Raw genomic sequence first — 20,854 nt, 5'->3', positions numbered from 1 at the left:
AGATATACCTATCCCATGCTTATATGACATCTCTAACTATATACAGGCTGAATGTCCCTAACTGAAAATGTGAAATCTAAAATGCTCCCAAATCCAACACTTAAGCTGACATAAGTGGAAAATTACACACCTGTTCTCATGTGATGGGGGTCACACAAAATTATTTAAAATATTATATCAAATTATCTTCAGCCTGTGTGTACAAAGTGCATGTAAAATATAAATGAATTTCCTGTTTAGACTTGGATCCCATGCCTAAGACATCTCATTATGTATATGACACTATTACAAAATCTGAAAAACTCTGGAATTTGAAACGCTTCTGGGCCCATGCATTTTCAACACCAATTTCTTTCTTTTATTTTTAACTTTTGAGGTGGTCGAGGAGATAAGGGTCCCCTATTCACATCCTGCTCTCTGCTACCCACCTGAACTCTTATATGTGTAAATTCCAAAGCCCAGGAGCCACCAGACCCAAGACATGGTTTCTAACTCCCCAGCAACTTAAGTGACTAGCTTGAGAGGAAGCGCTTGTGGGGTCCTCCCCTCCCTCTTTTCCTATGAACAAACTGCCAAAGAGAGAGAGAACTTCAGAACAAACTTCTAACAAGATTTAATATTTTCAGGACTTGGATAGGACTGGGGGAAAATGGCAAGGTGTTCACAAACAGAAAGTCATAAGGGTCCTCAGAAGACGATGTGGGCTGGCTGGACTGCAAGTTCAGCAGGAACTTGCTTTTTCACAATATCTGTCTCAGAACATGCTGGAACCATGCTGCCCCCTTACACCCGGATTTGCTGCTGTTCCTTCCTCTTCACCTCTGCCCAGATGTCCGACAGGTCTTGGATAAACTGTTGGATCTGACACAGTAAGGGCATCAGTGATTAACCCCACCCAACCAGAGTCCTCCCCCATCCCAAGACAGTACATATCTTCTTGAAGTACACCACTTTCCCAAGGCCATCATGATACCTCATTGGTCAGTTTTTCAAGGTGAACCTGAACATGAGGTTTAATAGATTAGAAGCCACATGTAGGAAAGGAGCTGGGACCTCCTAGGGATAGGCAATAGTGATGGCATGAAGAACGGACTGGTAGTATAACAGAAGTGGGGAGAAAGAGACAGGTTCACAAATGGGCTACAGAATAAAAACATTTAGCTGGAAAGGCCTGGTTAGTGCCAGGGCAGACGTCCTCCGCAACTTCAGAGTCTTTGAGGCCTTGGAACCCAGACCTGATGCTCATTATGATCATCTTGAGTCATCAAGAAAAGTTTAAGCTCTATTCACTAACTTCCATTTGAAAGCACTTGTAGTCACCTTGATAACAGTGCTGCTTCCAAGGTCAGAAGACCCAGCTCCTCATGCGGCAGCTCTGGGGAAATCGCTTCAACTTTCTGGAACTCAGTTTCTTTGTCTTTAAAAAGGCAAGAGGGAGCTGGGCGAGGTGGTGCATACCCTAGCAGCTTCAGGAGGCTGAGGCAGGAGTATTCAGGTTCAAGCCAGCCCCAGCAATTTAACCAGGCCCTAAGCAATTTAGCGAAACTCTGTCTCAAAAAATAAAAGGGCTGGGGATATTATTGCTCAGTGGTTAAGTGCCCTTGGGATCAATCTCTGGTGAAAGAAAGAAAGAAAGAAAGAAAGAAAGGAAGGAAGGAAGGAAGGAAGGAAGGAAGGAAGGAAGGAAGGAAGATTTGGATGGCCTCTAGGATCTCAGTTTTAAAACAATGACACTACACAGACTTTATCCAAAGCTCCAAACCCCTGATATTTCTATTATTGATGGAATTCCTATTTTCCAAATGAGGAAATAAAGAGCCAATGAATTAAAGCAATTTCCCAAAGATTAAAGACAAATGCAGCATTTGTCTTGGAACCCAGGGGCACTTTACCACTGAGCTACATTCCCAGCCCTTTTAATTTTTTTATTTTTGATAGGGTCTTGCTAAGTTGCTTAGGGCCTCACTAAGTTGTTGAGGCTGACCTTGAACTTCTGATCCTCCTACCTCAGCCTCCAGAGTCACTGGGATTAGAGGCATGTGCCACCATGCATAGCCAAATTCAGTATTTCTTAAACTATGTTCTTGTAATAAGTGGTCACATACTCCGAAAAGGGTGGCTAAGTCAATTTTAGAAACATCATTTGTTTGAGAATCTCAAAGCAAGGAACATTAGCAAAGAAATCAACTTTGTTTAAAACTTAGTGTTTTCTAGATGTATTAGTCCATGGGGCCCTTTTATTCCCTCATAGGAAACAATATCTCTAAGATTCTAGGATTTGCCAAACACAGTTTGGAAAATTGCTGCTCTGTGTAGTTCAGTCTCATTCAAGGAAAATTCTAGACCTTTCACAACACAATATATTGAATCTAGATCATCCTGGCCTTTTCCTAATTGTAATATGTACCACAATCTTAGCTCTATGAAAGCAACTGCCTTACCAAGCCTGGGCCGGAGTCTGTTATCAGAATGTTGTTGAAAACATTAGTCACTGAGTGTCTCTGAAGTTTCATGGAGAAATTTCAGTTAGAACTCTGCATGCAACCTCATGTTTTCTTCTTTTGGCACAAGAACTATGTGTTGTTTTTAATCTGGTTACTAGGAAGCTCAGAGTCAACTATTGTCCCTATTGAAGGTCCTTGAATCCAAGAATTCACTAGATTCTGTTTTTCTCTTTTTATATTTAACTTCTGATTTTAACTTATATTTTCCCGGGTGCTTTTTTTTTTCTTTTTAATTTTCCAGGCTACTAGGTCATGTGATATTTCCATCAACAGGAGTATAACCTATAGACATGGAATGAAATATTTGAAAATAACCTTTGGGCAATACTCCTCTTAAAATAAATCAAGGTTGAGATTTCCTAGATCAAAAATGAGAAAATCAAAATAGAAAATCAACAATCCAGTAAGGAGTTTTGCCAATGTCCAATAATGCCATTCTTTTCACAAAATACCTAAATTTTTTTTTAAAATAAAAAATGCTGTTTCTGTTAGCATGCCTTTTATCATTATTCTCATTATTCTTTTTTCATTATTCTCACACAAATATTTTAACATTTTTGTGTCAATTTCTAATTTGGTAAATATCGATAGATACAACCCATAGGAAGGAAAGCTATCTTGGGGGTTGGTATTTTCAGAGTGTAAACATATCCTTATACCAAAAAATCTGAATATTGCTGTTTCTAGAAAAAACTTCCTTGCAAATATACTTCTATGAACGGTAAAATAACTCTATTGTAATGTGCCTTCAAACACAGGCTGAGTATTGTCTTGGGAAAATCCTTGTTAGCTGATCAGTGGGAAAATCTTTCATATGTAGATATAGATATATATTTCATAAGTTTCACCCTTTTAAAAAAATAAAATGCCTCTCAGTCAGTTGATTTTATGGATTGTATTTCACATTCATTTACCAAGTAGGTATTGAGTGCCTACTATGTGCCAGGCATTGTTCTAGGCACTGGGGAATTCAGCAGGGATCAACCACAAATCTCAGTCCTCAAGAGCTTTGTAGTATGTCACAGCAGAGCTAAGGGCTTTTGCCAAAGGAACACACAGTGGCTTAGTCCTGGTTCTCTGCATGCCAGAAGAAGCATCACTGATACATCTGCTGGTACAGAATTTCCCCCAAAGCCGGATATGTGTAATTCTGGTTGTGATTTTAGGTGGCACAGGAACATGAATGGCATTAAAAAAATCTTTTGAGGGACTGGGGATATAGCTCAGTTGGTGGAGTACTTGCCTGGCGTGCACAAGGCCCTGAGGTTCAATCCCCCGTATGAAAAAAAAAAAAACAAAAAACCTTTTGAGTCATACAATAAAAAAATCTACCTCCTTTTCAATTTTCTTTCCATTGCTTCTAAGAACACCTCAGACAGGTAATTCTCAAAACTTGCCAGTGTCCCTTTTTAACAGAGTGGGGTTTCAAACATTGGCCTTTACCAAGCCATAGTCTCTCACTAGAATTTAATAAGGCAGTCACATGACTAATGAATCAATAGTGGATCTCTGCTCTGGCCACGTGCTTTGAGGCCAAAAAGGGTCTTAGTATGAATGTAGTGGTTCACAAAGTATGGCACCTGGAGCAGCAGCATCACTTGGGAAATTGAGTTCTTATCTCAGACCTATGGAGTCAGAGATTGTGGGGCAGGGCCCAGGGATACCCCTCTCCCTGCCCGCTCCCCACCAGGTGATTCTGATGCTGTTGACATCTGAGAGCCAAGGCTGTGCCTGGTTCATTCCTCCACTCAACCATTCACTTGAGAAGCCCCTTGGCCCACATCCAGCTGACCCCAATGCCTGCATCTTCCTCCTACCATGTCCAGCTGTTTGTGCGTGTCCTCCAGGGACACTTGGGCTGTCTCCTTTAGCTGTTTGCTCACGATCTGGAACAGGTTCAGCGTTGCCATCTTAATGGTGCCAAGCAAAAGGGTCTTCTTGGCTGCTGTATTCTGGATGTGTGCCCAGCGAGATTCCTGGGGAGGGGACCAGGAAGGGATGTGAGCACAGGACTCGCATCTGTGTGTCCTGTGTGTGTGGGTGTGTGTTGTGTGTATGGGGGGGTGCACATGCACAGGCCTCACCTATGCAAAGCCCTGGAGCCCCCTACTTTGCCCAGCACAGCTGAGGTGCCTCACCCAGATGATGACATCGCTGCGGGCACGGTCAAAGCGCATCTGCAGCCGCGCCAGCTCATTGTTGTGCTGGAGAATCTCGTCGTCCTTTTCCTCCATGTAGCGAGCCAGTCGCGCCTTGGCATGCTCTATCTGCTCCTGGCTCTCCTGCGCTGATTGCATGAGATCATGGTGCATGCTCACCAACGTCTTGTAGCGTCCGATCACCTCATGGATCTCCTCAAACTGAGGCCAGGGTTTGGGTCACTGCACTGCCCCGGGGCAGATGCAGCCACCGCAGCTCTGCCAAACCCCAACCTGAACACCTGAACACATGGACACCAGGGTAGGCTGGCCTGGCCAAGGCAGGAGATGTGCAGATGTTACTGTCCTACCTCCTGATTCTCCTGGGTTTATATGGGCCATGATCCATATATTGCCAGAAAGCACAAATGGGTTGGGGTTCTCAATCTTAGATCTATGTTAGAATCATCTAGGGAGCTTTGAAAAGGACACCTGTCAAGTTCTACTCCCAGAGATGGTCCCTATCATTTGAATGTTGCAAAAGATCTCCCAGGTGATTCTAGACACAGAGTTGAGAGTTGCGCATAGAAGACATTTTGAGATATTTCCCAAGGCAATGATTATCCTATTTAACAAGAATGTACCAAGAACCACTTATACGCCAGGAGCTGTGCTCAATGCTAGGGACATAGCAGGAGATAAGAAAGCTAGTCCCTGTTTTTTTCTGAGGCTTAAAGCTTCAGGGTTAGAGGGAGGACTGACAGTAAACAGTCAGTTACAACACAGAGTGATAAGCCCTAGCTAGGACTGGGCGTGGGGTTGTGCAGAGCCTGGGGCAATAACATCAAGCTTGGTGCTTCCTGGTATTCCTTCAACAAATTTGCTGTGCAAGAAGTAGTAGAGTGGAAGTCCAGTGGAGAAGGTGGTCTACCAAGCCCAGCTTGCTTCCTGCAGGGTGGCTATACTGCTCCAGCTCTAACCTTCAAACTTCCATCCAGTTGAACAAAAGCCATGCAAAGAACCCTTTTAGAAGTCAAAGTGAGCCCCAGTTCTGGGATGCTAATTCACCCCCCTCCCCCCAGGCTTATCAATGTGTGCCTTCCAGCTACCCAGAGGACACTCCCCAGCACTTTCTCCATATCATGACATTTCCAGTGATAGACTGGAGTCTTGGGAACTGCCCTGCTGGCCTTTTCTCAAATATGCCCCTTTCGGGAAGAATCACCCAGCGTTGGAAAGAGTGGAAACAGCCAGAAAAGGGTTCCTGGGAGAAAAAATGGCTCAAATTGAGACTGGAAGTACTAATAAAAGATAGCTAGGTAAAAGCAAGGGTTGTGGGGGCGGGGAATGAAGCATCGTTACAGACAGAGGGTAAAGACGAATGGTTTGTGTTTGGCATGTTTAGGATGCTCCACGTAGTTTAATATGAATGACCTGAGCTCCAGATGCGGGGAGAGAGAGAGATGAACCTGGAGAAGTTCCAAATAACAAAGAAGTGCCTAGTAAACCCCAGGGAAGAAATGTGAACTCTGTCATTGAAGGATCTTTAAGAAGCAAAAAGAACTTCATTTTCTGCATTTCCCAAAGTTTACTCAGCACACCATAAAACAGCTTTCAGCAGTTAAAAATGAACAGACCACACCGGAGCTCCTAGGAAGGGCTCACAAATTCTTATTCTGACGTCAAAAGGACTCGGGCGCCAACTTAAAGAGGCTCCCACAGTCCGAAGAGGGGACAATTTGAACATCAGGAAGAATAAGAGCAAAGGATTGAGACATACTCATATTTTAAAAATCGCTAAGTCCATAATGATACTAAAAACATTACAGGTTATTTTTGGAGAATGCTGGAAAACCAATTCATTATTCTAACCACTATAAAGAGTCAAGTATTTAACAAGCTTTTTTCTCTAAGATCCACATAGTAATCAAGTAGTTGACCAAGGAAAGATTTTCTTCATGAAATCCTTCCCTTTAAGGTGCTATTCCAGGTAATAAAAGAAGAAGAGATATTAAAATAATTTTGCCCCTCTTGGATAATGTCTGTATCCCACAACTAAGGAAACCAGTATTTTGATCAATTAAGACTAATTTTCCCTGTATTAAAACATATCGGTGAAAAGTAACAGAATACTCTCTTTTGTGTCTGACTTCTTCTGCTCAACACAATGTCTATAACACTTAAGAAACATACACAGTGTGAGGAAACTGGTTTGGACTGGTTTGGACAAACTACAGAAAATATTACTGCAATAAGTGGGAAATGATAACATTGGTTAGATGAATATTTGATATTAAGGAATAATTATCAAATATTTACAAGGCGTGACAACGGTATTGTTGTGCATCTTATGTTAAAAAGAGCCTTCATCTTTCAGATCCATACTGAAATACTTATGGATGAAAAAAATATCATTTGCTTCAAAATGGTGAGGTTGGGAAGGTGAGGGGGATGTGTCTATGGTAATTGCTGGAATGAGGTGATGAGTAACAGGCATTCCATCGACTGTTCTTTCTCCTTTGTATGTAATAATAAAATTGTTCTTAAAAATATAATTGATTGAAAGAATAATTTCTAATGTTCTATAGCATAGCAGACAATTATGATTGACAATAATTGTGTATTTCAAAATAGCTAGTTGAGAGGCATTGTTTTGCAGTGATGGGGATCAAATCCATGGCTTCCTGCATGGTAGGCAAGTACTCTACCAACTTTTTTCTTTTTGGCACTGGGGATTAAACCCACATTAGGCAAGCCCTCTACCCACTTAGCTACACCCTCAGACTCATTATGGAGGATTCTGAATATTTATAATACAAAGAAATGACCAATGTTTGATGTGATGAAGTATGAGTGTCATAATGATCATTATGAATGTCACACTGTACTCCGTAAATATGTACGATTATTAATTATGTGCCAATTAAAAAATAAGAAAATATTAAAACTCTGATTGAAAATAGCAACTAACAAAAGTCCCCAAGATACGCACAATATACTCCTCCAGTTTTATGGACGGGTGATATGTTACGAAATAGTAAAAACAGGCATGAAAATGAGAAATGTAAACATCAGGATACTGGTTACCCCTGAGGAGATTTGGAAGAAAACAAAAGCTGTTTTAATTATGAGAAGTGTTTTTATTTAAGGAAAAAGAATCGGGAACCAATAGAAACTATGAAGATTGGACAACACTGTGTGCTGGGGCTCTCTATACCTCCCAGAATGCTTAAAATATCCTGAACAAAACAAAGGAAGGGAGAGAGACGAGATTGGCAGTAGAATGCCGAACAGGATGGCCAGAAGTGACACAGAGGTGAACTCCAGACAGGAAGCCTGGATGAGGAAGGGGCAGGGGCTGAATTCCAGAAATGCTTAGGAGGCAGAACTGACCAGATCAGCTGATTGATGGCTGCAAAGGGGAGGAGTCAAGGGCCAGACCTGGGTCCAGCTGCGTAGGGCCTGGGGATGACAGGAAGAGTGAGTTGTGGACAGGAAGAGTGAGTTAGGTACAGGGGGCTGATCTAGCCAGTTTGCTCCGTTCTAAGACAGTCATTTTACCAGCCTGATTTGGAGAAGTAATTCACAATTTACCTGTTGTTTTAATATGGTATTCTTTTCTTACTACCCCCCTCACCCCCAGAAAACCATTTTATCTTATAGTAGGTAATAGAATAGAGGAAATAAGACAGATTTGGGACTCACATAAATAAATTAGGTTAGTGTTTCTAACCTAATTTTTTATTGCAGGAACTTTAAAAAGCTGTGTGTCTTTTTTTCTCCTAGGCCCTTTACAGAAATTCATCCACACCCCTTGAGAGGGTTCCTGGCTGTACCCTGTTGCTGGATCCATGGGGGAGGGGACTGATGAGGTGGTATTGCTGGGAAGCTACAGGGATTTCTCAAGAAGAAAAGTGAGGCCGGACATGATGATTCATGCCTATAATCCCAGTGGCTCTGGAGGCTGAGAAAGGAGGATTGCAAGTTCAAAGCCAGCCTCAGCAACCTAGTGAGGCAATAAGCAACTCAGTGAGACCCTGTCTCTAAATAAAATATATTAAAAAAAAAGGGCTAGGGATGTGGCTCAGTGGTAAAGCATCCTTGGGTTCAATCCCTGGTAACAGGAGGAGAAGGAGGGAGGGGGAGGGGGAGGGAGAGGGGGAGTGGGAGAAGAAGGAGGAGGAGAAGAGGGGCTTCTGAGATGGACACTCTGGAACATTTTTCTTCTATCTTCCTTTCTAGAAAGAGGAACTCTCAGAGGAGCCTGAGGCAAGGGGGCCAGAAGTAGAAGAAAGGGAATGTTACAGAGTCAAGGGAAAATCTGTTTCACAGAAGAGGAATAACAGTGTCAAATGCTCCAAGGGTTATAGTCTCTGACCTCTGGCCACAGGGACTGCTGGAGAGCGGTTGCTTAAGGCATTGTGGGGCCCATTTACAAGCCATGAGGCACTGAGCAGTTTACTCAACCTCTCTGAGCCTACATTTTCTCTGTGAAAGGGTGATCAGCTTGCTTTCCCCTCGGGGCAATGACTGACCCAAGGCCACGCTTGCAGAGCATCAAACCAGCAGTGTCCTACATAGGTTGGATGCTTTTCTAGTTTCTCTCCCTTCCTTTCCCCACTTTCCTCATAAGTAAACAAAAGACACTGGGGAGGAGGCGGAAGTAGGGATAGATGCTTGCCACGTGTTGACGAGGGCAAAACTTAGTGCTCCAAAAGCCTGTCCTCCCAACACAAACACACATATACACCTACTTTCAGACAGCCACAGCCGCAGCCACAGATGTAGGCATAAACATGCAACCGACCCAGAGACACTGACATGATTGTCAGGCACATGAACACACAAACCACCTGGCTCTCACCCTTTGAGAAACACATCCAGCCTCAGCAGGGGCCTTTGCCAGCTGCCCTTAAGGGTTGTTGCATCTCCTCAGACCAGGGTGACCATCCCTGCAGAGCCTCTGGGGCCCCAGAGGGTCCCTACGCCTCAGCCTGTTGCAGATGAACTCCACCCTGTAACCCAGCATCCCAGAGAAGGAGAGGGGTGCTGGGGTAGGCCTGCCCCTGTCCCTGGGACCCACCTCGGAGTTCTCCACCACCTTTTCCAGGTACTTGTTGAAGATGGAGTAGTTCTGCAGCTTGACGCTCAGCCGCTGGTGCTCCAGCCGCAAGGCCGCCATCTCCTGCTTGGCCTTAGCCAGTTCCCGTAGGCGCTGCCTTTTGAGTTCCCGCTCCTTGTTGGCTTTCTTCAGGGCTCGGATCCGTTTCTGGTCATTTTCCTGGGACAAGGGAGCCAGGGTAGGTTAGGTAGGCTTGTCCTGTCCTCCCTGGGGTCCCCCAGCCTGCCTGGGCTGCCCTCAGCCCTGCTCTGTCTGTGTCGCCATGTGGGAGAGGAGGTGCCAAGGAAAAGGATTTCTGGGGTTATCTGAAGTGAGTTTTTGGTTATTTGATGCTAAATGATTGAAGCTAAGAGATTCCTGTGGATCAAGGTAAGGCTCAGAGGACAGCAGCTTAATTCAGACTCAAGAGGTAACCTTGGGAGGAGCAGACGGGAAACTAGTCTGCTTCTGTGGGCTCTGGATTTCAAAGAGTGGATGGGAGAAACCAGGGTTGAGGAACAACCATATTACACTGGGGCTCAGTGTCTGGAGAAAACCCAACCCTGAGAGAGGCTGAGAAAATCCAGAAGTGGGAGCAGGAACCCTTCAGACAAAGCTTCTATTGTTTCTGTTTCTAATGGTGATCATTTATCCTGGGGCAGATGGCTGGGTCAGAGTTGGGAGGCCCAAATTTTCTCCTGATTTGGTGGTACTCAGTGCCTCAATTTCTCCAACTGTAGAAATGCAAAACAGTCAGCCCCCTCTTCCTCGCAAAAGCTGGGGGCCACATTGATCAAACTATATGAAGATGAGATAGGAACTGTGTGCTTAGTCCAGAGGGCCCGGTAAGATAAGGACATTCCAGAAAGTGTGTCTAGGAGCTCAGCCTGGCATTGCTTCCAGGAGATGGTACAGGAAATTCCAAGCCCAGAAAGAAAGAATGAGGCTCAGTTACATTAATCAGTCTAAACCCTGCCTTTTTCCTTCTGTAAAGCCCTCTCACAAGATTAGGGTCAAGCCCACCCTATGCACTATACTTGTGTGGCTCCTTTCTCCTCTTGGGAGCTCCTGAGATTGCACATGGATGGGCATGTGTGGTGGTGGCATTTGGAGAACATAGAAGAGGATGTGTGGAGAATTTGTGCTCTCCCCCTAGCACAGGAAGAGGCACGAGCAGCTCTAAATGAGTGGCTTTCAAATATACCTGTGCAACAGAATCACTTGGGAGCTTTTTTAAAAACTATAGATACCTGGGCCCAACCTCAGACCTGCTGCAAACAAAGAGGTCTGTGTTTGTAGCAAGCTCTATGGGATTCCCAAACTGAGGACTTTCCTAAAGTCATTTGGAGAACCCCTCACTCCCAAATCTCTTGCCACCCCCAATCACTCCATCAGCTTTTCTCTGGCAGGTAAAATGAACAAGACCCCAGGGGAATGTGCCCAGTCCACTGACTTCTTGTCCTGCATGGTTAGACATAGAGTGTGGCTTAAGAGCAGGGCTACTCTGTGGCAGATATAGCAATTGGACCCCCCTGCAGCTAGCCAAGGACCTTCAAGAATCCATAAGTGCTGGCAGATCTGGGTAAATCTGGATTTTAAGATGATTAAATTACTCCTCTAAAGACAAAGAGAGGGGGATTGTCTTGGAATGGTCTCTGTGGCATGGTCCTCCAACGGTCTCCCACCTGTACCTTTGGTATAAGGACACAGATGGAAAAGAATGGTGAATGAGGAGACTAAAACCTTTGCCCATCCATTACTGTATCCCCAAGTGCTTATCCCTGGTAGGGTCACATCCATCTACCCACCCATTCAACCGTTCATTCACTGGATAAACTATACATCCCAGGAACTGGTAAGAAAATAGGAAACAGCCATCTAAAGGGGGCAGAGACTGACAGGTAAACAGGAAATTAGAAACAACACCACAGGTGGAGACTTCAGGATGCCTGGGAAGCACCAGGCATTGTTAACAGCACTGAAGATGCTTTTAACCCTAAGTGACCCTCAAAAGCAAGAAGAAGAACAATTTTCCCCTTCATACCTGGATGAACTGCTCAAATTTCTGGATGTGGGCTTTCAGCTGTTCTTCCTTGACTCCCAGTTCCTCCCAGCGCAGGTTGAGGGTTTCCATTCTGCGCTTAAATGTCTTTGGGAGTGTAGGAGCAGAGAGGTCAGGAGGACGGCAGCTTCCCCTGCTCCAGAGTCTCTATCCCCCAGACCCAGGAGGGTTCATAGATGGCCTCCCACTTTGCACCCTGTTCCTGGCTCAAATTAGAGCATTCCAGGACACTGGTCACTCCAAGACTTAGATCTTTTCTATTCTCCCCAGAGAAAAAGACCAGAACCTCTAGCCAGGACCCTCAATTTTAGCCGCCTCCTCCCCACACTTCCAAAATGGAAGGATGTCTACCTGCTCTCCCTGAGCCCCAGATGGCTCCCTCTCCTGTCCTGTACCCCCGTCCCCATCCCCCTTACCTCCTTCTTCTGTTCCATAGCATGATGCATGATCTTGGCTTCCTTTTTCTTTTCCAATAGCTGGACGGATGGGGAATCTGACTGTTCTTGCATATTGGGGAACTTCCTACCCAAGACATGGGCAAGAGAGACAGGTGCATTCTGAGCCTGGGGCAGGCTGGGCAGGGAAGTAACCCAGGCAGCCGGATACCCATGGGAAGGAAAGGGGTATACTCTCTGACTTGAGTGGGAAGGGATGGTGTATTGAGGAGATAAGTCTATGCTGGCATTTGGGGAAAGAGCAGTGATGGGGGTCTGGTGTCCAGGTGATGGAGCAGGGTGATTGGGAGTGCTGGGTTATAAGAGAGGAGGGGATAGGTTAGATGGTGGGGCATGGTGTGGGTGTGAGTAGTCCCAGGCACAAAGGGACTGAGTAGGCCAGGCCCCCTGACACTCACTGCAGCAGTTGCAGTAGGCGCTCCCCATACTGAAGCCGGAAGTATTCAGCCAGGTCTTCCTCTTCCATGATGCCCAGACTCATGGTGGCAGTGACCTAAAGGCCCGGGCTCTGGGCACCTGACTTCACAGTGAAATAGTGGGTGGCAGAGCCACAGAGGACTCAAAGGTGCTGGGGGCTGTGCTCTTGCTTGTCCCCTCCTCCTCCTTTAGGGTGGGTGTTTGAGAGATTCAGCAAAAGCCAGCTGGAAGCCGAGGGTAGGCAGCTGAGGACGATGTGTTGGGTTGGATGATGGGAAATTGGTTACCTAGCAACAGGTTGCCTGGTTCTGTGAATCACACCTGGAACCCAGGCTTTGCCCTCTGACCTCTGGTCCCACGAACCCCACTCTTGCTGGAGTTCTTCCCGCCCTTACCCTTCAGGAACTCTGGGAAGAAGACTCAGGGAGGCAGGGTCTGGGAGCTCAAGGCTGAGAGGGAGGATCTGGCAGAGAAGTGTGGCGCAACTCCTGGGACCTCCCTCCCTGGTGTGTGATGATGAAAGAGGGGACTGGACCTTTGAAGTCAATGACCAAGAAGAAAGAAGAGGAAAGGAGGCACTTAGTTGAGGCGAGAAGGGGGTGAGGTGAACAGAGAAGATGGGAAGAAGCCTGAAATCTAAACCCCGTGGCTGGCCACAGACACCTAGGGCTGCATGTGTGAGGATGGGCAACAGCCTGGGGACCAATGAGGGGCAGCCATCGGGCACGTGGAGGACGGCCCAAGCAAGGCCCCTTGGGGTGCAAGAGTCTTGGGTGGGGCCGGTGCTATTTTTTTTTTTTTTTTTTTTGCGGGGCGTCGGGGGGGGGGGGCACGGAAGTGTCAAAACAGTGTCACGGAAATGTCCTGTTTAAACGGTTTGCTTTATGATGGCTGCCTTTCGTGATCCCATCAGGGCACGTGCATAGACTCATTTGACCTGAGGTCCCACGTGTAAATTGGAGACGGTGCGTCTGCCTTGGGGGCTCCTGCTCCGTGCTCGACCCTGACCGCGACCTCGATCCAGCTCGTCCCCCCCGCCCCTGTTCCCCTGGGTCGCTTTGCCTGGGTTCCCACACTCGTCGGGCCGCCTCGCTGCCCAGTCTGTCTGGGAACCCGAGTCCGGGTGGGATGGGATGCGGGGGTCTCTGCCGGGGCGGTGTCCCTCGCCCAGCGAGTCCGCCCCCCACCCCACATTGCCGGTGGTCTGGCGCCCCCTGCCGGCCTCCGCCACCTCGCGCTCTAAATCCTGGCCGGGAGGAGGGGGAGACGTGGTGGGAATGCCGCCCACCTCTGTCCTGCCTGTCTCCACTCTCTGACCGTCCTCATCTCCACAGCCGGCCATAACACGTGCCTTGTCCCTTCTAGCCGGCCCGGTGGGCTCAACAGAGGTAACAGGACCCAACCCACCCCACCCCACCCAGCGTGTACCCACCCATCCCCTCACTATCCCCAGCCCTTATTAAGCCCCTAAACCTGAGATGCTGTCCATCACAGGATCCCAGAAGAGACAGACCCAGCAGGATGACAGTAAGAACATTAATAATAACAATAACAATAATTATATATATATATATATATATATATATATATATATATATATATATATATATATATATTTTGTACTAGGGATTGAACCCAGGGGCACTTACCCACTGAATCATATCCCCAGCCTTTTTTTTTTTCTTTCTTTCTTTTGTATTTTATTTAGAGTCAGGGCCTTGCCAAATTGCTCGTAAGTTGCAAAGACTGGCTTTGAACTCACAATCCTCTCGCTTCAGCCTCCCGAGTCCCTGGGATTACAGGGGAGCGAGCGCCACCGCGCTCAGCCATTAATAACAATTCTAATCTAAACTCTGCAAAGGTGTGTTTCCTTGTTTATCCAGAGACAGCCCTGCACAGTCTATTCAGAGTTTCCCTCCCTTTCTCTTGAGTGAGTGGCTCAGTTTGGGTGGCTGTGTGATTCCAGCCCTTGAGGAAGAGGCCTTCTGCTTCTGAAATCACCTGTTCACCTCTGTATAAAATGTTTGATTTTGGAATCAGATGGGGCAGGGCCAGGTTGGTCCATCCAGAGCCCATCCGGGTGGCTGCTACAACATCCTCCTCTTCCGCCCATATGTCCACTTATGTACGTATGAAAGTTCTTTTTACTGTTTCATCTGCTGCCTTGCTGGAGTCATGAAAATCTTGATGTCCTCACCTGCCATCATCCATCTTTGGGCTCTCACTGTCTTCCCAGGGCCTATGAGAGCAAGCAACCAGGCTGTTGAGTTCATATAAGTCTGCACTCTTCTCAGATTCCCTCTTTTGCCACCCTCCATGAGCCTTGCTTTCTTTTAAAATCACTCCCCCGCCCTGGCCTGCCCCCTGCCCACACCCATTTCCTTTATCTATATTGATATTTGCCTCTGGTAAAATCTCCTACTGATTTAGATTAATCATCTAATGGATTTAGATTTCTGCAAACCAATAGGTATATTTTATTTTCTGTCCTGTCCCATCCTCCCTCTGAGATAGTTGTCTATTTAAAAGCAGTGGGGTGGGTTAGAATAACAGGAGAAAAAAGGCACAAATTTGTATCCTGGCATCCAGACCAGCATGTTGCTGGGTGCACAGTCCCCCAGCTCTCCTGGGAGGGTCTTTCAGGCAGTCATCAGTGTCTAAGTCCCTTCTGTCATTCAGCTTCACTGTAATCACCTGGGATCTCCAAGGGGAGAAAGAAAGAAAAAAGGGGGAAAGAGAAAATACAGAACAGGCCCGTCTGCTTAAACTCATTACCACCGCCATTCATTGACTTCTAGTGGAAATGGGTCACATGGCCACTTATATTGCAAGGGGTTAGAAATGAAGTTTCACTGTGTGTCCAGGAAGAGGAAATTATTTTGATGAGCATCAAACCAGATTGTGTTGTTATTCTTTTGAGAATTAAAAGGATCTTTGGAAGCAAGCCGAAAGCAGAGCTTAATAAAGAACTTAATTGTAGACAAAGAAAGGAAAAAAAGGGCAGGCCAGTTACAGTCTTACCTATGAAAATCTTAATGTTAACATTACTTGATTTAATTTAGTGTATATTATCTCCCATCTTCTGGAAGATTCTGTTCCACGCAGTGATCAGAGATCTAAACCCCTTCTATTTTGCAGCTCCACTATATTTGTTATGACCTCCAGGTTAAAAGAATAATTCACCAGGAATATGAATATAAAATTATTTGATATTAGGAAATCTATTCATAAAATTAATTCTATTAGTATGTCTCAATTGTAATCATTGTGATAGATGCCAATGTGGCATTGAAAAAAATTCAACATCCATCGCTTTTAGTAAAAGAAAAAAAGAAAAAAACTATTAGTATACAAAGGTATTTTATTAACATGATAAAAAATATCTTAACCCAACAAATAACATTAACATTTACATTCAAGACATTCTTATTAAAGTTAGGGACATGACAGGCTTTCTGCTGTCACTACAATTACTTAACAGGGTTTTAGATGCTCTAATTAGTGCAAAAAAGACAAGGAAATTAAGTTTTTCTTTCTTTACATGATGGCAGATGCTGTGATCATGTACTGTGAAAATCCAAGAGAATGACTGGTTAATTAAAAACGATTTGTATTATATGCGATGCTATACAATTTATAACAGGGATGAAGTTGATTTATATGCACGGACATGGAGAAGTATCAGTGATAAATTAAGTGACAAAAGCAAGATGCAGAACAGTATGTTATGTATAATGCCATTGAGTGCATGTGTGTGTGTGTGTGTGTGTGTGTGTGTGTGGTTAAGCATTCGGAAAAGCTGTAGAATCATATTGCTAGATCTTTGAGGGCAAAAATGACATGGGGTTGGGGGAGGTTGTTATGAATGGTTCTCTGACTTTTTACTCTTTATATTGTTTGATATTTTTTACAATCACTATGTTCTGTCATTTTGAAAAAATAGAAAAAATGTGTCCACTTGTATTGGTAGCAACAGAAGAAAACTCTTAGAAATAAGAAGAAATGTGTGGGGGCTGGGTTGTGGCTCAATGGTAGCGCGCTCGCCTAGCATGCATGAGGCACTGGGTTCGATTCTCAGCACCACCTAAAAGTAAAATAAAGATATTGTGTCCATCTAAAACTAAAAGAAAAATAAATATTAAAAAAAGAAATATGTGGGGCTTTAAAAGAAAACGGGCAGAGCAGTGCTTAGCATGAGCAAGACCCCAGGTTCAATCCCCAGTACCCCTTCCCCTCCAAAGAAAGAAAGAGAAGAAAAAAGAAATGTGAAAGAAGACTGGAATAGAGACATAAAATTTCTGAATGATGACTCAAAATTGTAAAGATGTAAATTTCATCCAAATGAATTAAGGAATTTAATGTGATTGCAATCAAAATCCTAGACAAAAAAAAAAATCCCCTCTCCAGCAACTGATAAAATATGTAAATGTTCATCTGGAGAAGCAGTGTATGTAAGGAAATATTTTTAAAAGGAGAGGGAATGTGTGCTGCTAGACCCTAAATGTATTCCAAATAGAAAAAAAAAATTACAATTTTAAGAAAACACCTCCGGACAAATACCAAAACAGACACATTTGGAGGCGGAATTGGGCTCATAGGACCCCAGTTTGTGATCCTTGACACAGTGAAACAGAACAGAAGGCTCAGAAAGAGACCCAAGTTTATGTAAGAATGCATTAAACGCTATGGTGGCATTCAACTTGTCAAGAAAGTGTGGGTTATTCAACATATGGTGCTGGGATAGCTAGCTAATTATTTGGGGGAAAAAAGATACATACAATTCCAGATGGATTTGAGTTAAATGTGAAAATAATTCATTCAGTGGAAATGCGACTTTTCCGTTTTCTGCCCTTGCTGAGAGAGTACCAGGATATACTATAGGCCTGAAGATTTTATATGCTATAGTATGAAGATTTTACAAATCTCATTTATGAGTTTAAACTCTGACCAAAGCCTTGCAGAGTTTTCATTTTCCTGTGTCTTTGCAGTTGGTTTCTTTTTTTTCTTTTTACTTTTTTTTTTTTTTTTTTTTTTTTTTTTTTAGTGTTTTGTGGTACTGAGGATTGAACCCAGGGATACTCTACATATTGACCTTTTTATTTATTCATTTTTTATTTTGAAGCAGGGTCTCCCTAAGTTGTTGAGGCTGGCCTTGAACCTGTGATCCTTTTGCATCAGCCTCCAGAGTTGCTGGGATTATAGGTATGTGTCACCGTACCTAGCTGTCCTCACTGTTACGGACTGAACATTTGCCTCTGAAGTTGATTTGTTGGAACCCCAATCCCCAAGGTAGACTAGAGATGAGGCTTATGAGAGGTCATTAGATCATGAGGATGGGGCCCTTGTGTTGGGGTTAGTGTCCATAAAAAAAAGAGACACAAGAGCACTTGCTTTCTCTCTCTGCTCTCTGCCATGTGAGGATTATAATGTGCTATGGTTTGGGTCTGGTTTGTCCCCCAAAATTTCCTATGTTAGAAGCTTGGCCCTCAGTCTGGTGGTGGCAGATAGTGTGGGATTGTGAACAGGAGGGATCTCATGAGAGGTCCTTGGGTTGTTTATTGGGTTGCTGCTATCAGAAAGGAAAGCTGATCATTTGCAAAGTTCTCCTGAGAGTGAGATGTTATGAAAACCTGAGTCACTGTCTTGCTTCCTGTCTGACCATATGACCACTTGCTCTCATGAGCTCCCACCATTGCTATCCTCACCATGTGATGCAGCCAAGAGGACCTGTCTCATAACTGAGCCAATACATGTGTCATGCTCTTGCATGTCCAGAACTGTGAGTTAAATAAACTTTTCTTCATAATTAGCCTGCTTCAGGTAATTCATTATAGCAATAAGAAATTGACTAATACGTAACAAGAAAATAACTATTTGTAAAGCTGGAAGCAGGTCCTCACCAGATGTTGCATCTACTAGCATCTTGGTCTTGAACTTCTTAGCCTCCAGAACTATGAGAAATGAATGTTTTCAAATATCTAGTCTGTAGTAAGTTGTTATAGTAGCCTGAATGGATTATGACACTCACTAACACTGAGATGTATGGCCAATCTCTTTTAAATTTTGCTGGTCTAATAGGAAAAATTATGCATCTATGTGTAGTAGTTTGTTCCTCTAGATGTTTCTTGATCATGTTCAGTGCACATTTAAAAAATGAGTTATTATGCATTTTATTGATTTTTAGGTCTTTTTATATTCTGGATAGTAATTCTACTTTTTTTTTTTTCCTCCAGTACTACAGATTGAACCCAGGGCCTTTAGCTTGCAAGTCCTCCACTATTTGCAAGAACTCTACACTCCCATTCCCTCAAATCTTGCATTTTTATGTTCACTTCTATTCATCTTAGTTTTTTAAATTAGTTCTGATCAGTTATACATGACCGTAGAAAGCTTGTCAATTCATTGTACACAAATGGAGCAGGATTTTCATCTTAACTTTTTTTTTTTTTTCCAGATACTGGGGATTGAACTCAGGAGGACTTTATTTTGAGACAGGATCTTGCTAAGTTGCCCTGACTGGCCTTGAACTTAACCATTCTCCTACCCCAGCCTCCTGAGTCAGTGGAATTACAGGTGTGGGCCATCATGCCTGGTTCATCCTAATATTTTTGAACAGTTTGAATCTTTGTTGGATGCAGCTAGGGACAGGGAAGGCCACTAAGGTACCAAACAAGGGCAAACTGACCACCACCTATGAACCCAAGTTGATTCATCAACTCCTAGTCAAGAGTCTCTAAAAACAGAGAAGGCAATAAATAGAAAAGTCAGGGCAATGTTTGGTCCATTTACCTTGTGACTACATCCTTGGGAGATGGATTCAGCAGGTCTCCAAAATTTTGAGCCTTCGGGCCCAGTGCCTGAGACTCTTATTCATTACCTAAGTCCATTCTTTTGAGAGTTCATTCTTTTTTTTAAAACAGTTTTTAGTTATTGATGGACCTTTATTTTATTCATTTGTTTATATGTGGTGCTGAGAATCGAACCCAGTGCCTCACACATGCTAGGCAAGTGCTCTACCTCTGAGCCACAACCCCAGCCCTGAGAGTTCATTCTTTAACACTGCACAAATACTTCCCAAATTCCTCCCAGACCCTACTTGCTTCATTTCCATGGGGTTTATGGTCCTTAAGTGGGGGCAATATGGAATGGTACCTGCACATTTCTGTTTGCTAGATTAATAATTATGTTCTTGACTCAGCCACCCATTTTGTTCCAAAAACATCCACACCCTACAGTCTTCTCCCACTTGTCTGTTTTTCCTAGTGTCTTCTCTGGGACTTCAGTCATTGGAATTCTGCTAACAAAACCCAATGTAATTCCATCTTCTCGTACTATAGTTTTCTCTTATGGTAAATACTACCCATCATATATGACAATATTTTCTCCTAGACTGCTGTTTGTCTTTTAATTTTGCTTTTGGTGTCTCAAGTCATAGAAACTTAGCTATTTATCTAGTCAAATCTGTTGATCATTCTTTCTGTCTTTCTGAATTTTATGTTTTGCTTAGAAAATTCTTTAACACTCAAAATTATATATGTTTCAAAACATTACTTTTAGAATTCTGTTATTTAAAACTTTAAATTGTAATAAAAACTTGTAAAATTAACCATCTTAACTATTTTAAGTGTACATTTCAGTATACAGTATATCTACACGGTTATGCAGTGACCAATCTCCAGAACATTTTTCACCTTGTAAAAGTGAAACTCAGTGACTATAAATAAAAAACTCCCTGTCCCTCCTTCCCAGACCCTGGCAACCACCATTGTACTGTCTCTATGATTTTGACTATCTTAGGTACCTCATATTAGTGAAGCCACCCAGTATTTGTCTTTTCTTGTGACTGGCTTATTTCACTTAGCCTGATATCATCAAAATCCATCCATGATGTAGTATGTGTCAGAATTTCCTTCCTTTTAAAGGTTTAACAATATTCCATTGCACCACATTTTGCTTATCCATCCATTGATGGACATTTGGGTTACTTCCATTTTTTTTGGCTATTGTAAATAATGCTTCTGTGAACTTAAGTGTTCAAATATCTCAATATTTGGGGCTGGGAGTATGACTCAGAGGTAGAGCACTTCATCCCCAGCACCCCACATATCCAGAAGTGGAATTACTGTATCATATGGTAATACCGCTTTTATTTATTTATTTTTTTTGAGGAACTGCCA

At 43.7% G+C, this 20,854-nt stretch overlaps 1 protein-coding gene across 2 annotated transcripts; it reads right to left on the bottom strand.

The window, feature by feature from the left end:
- Window positions 1-667: 667 nt before the first annotated feature.
- CCDC42 (coiled-coil domain containing 42) lies at window positions 668-12,741 on the bottom strand (the record flags this gene model as incomplete). 2 transcript variants are annotated; one of them, XM_081272844.1, is made up of 7 exons in its annotated part: window positions 668-861; window positions 4,322-4,480; window positions 4,643-4,864; window positions 9,726-9,923; window positions 11,788-11,892; window positions 12,222-12,327; window positions 12,659-12,741. In XM_081272844.1, 7 exons carry the CDS (start codon window positions 12,739-12,741, stop codon window positions 784-786), a joined length of 951 nt encoding a protein of 316 aa, XP_081128970.1. In that variant the 3' UTR covers window positions 668-783. The 2 variants fall into 2 exon arrangements, with proteins under 2 accessions (XP_081128970.1, XP_081128971.1); XM_081272845.1 differs by lacking the exon at window positions 4,643-4,864.
- Window positions 12,742-20,854: the final 8,113 nt, after the last annotated feature.

This window comes from Spermophilus citellus, assembly GCF_964194105.1.
Source record: "Spermophilus citellus genome assembly, chromosome: 17".
Classification (NCBI taxonomy): Eukaryota; Metazoa; Chordata; class Mammalia; order Rodentia; family Sciuridae; genus Spermophilus; species Spermophilus citellus.
The sequence above is the reverse complement of the archived record's forward strand: the minus strand, read 5'-3'. Positions and strand labels throughout refer to the sequence as shown.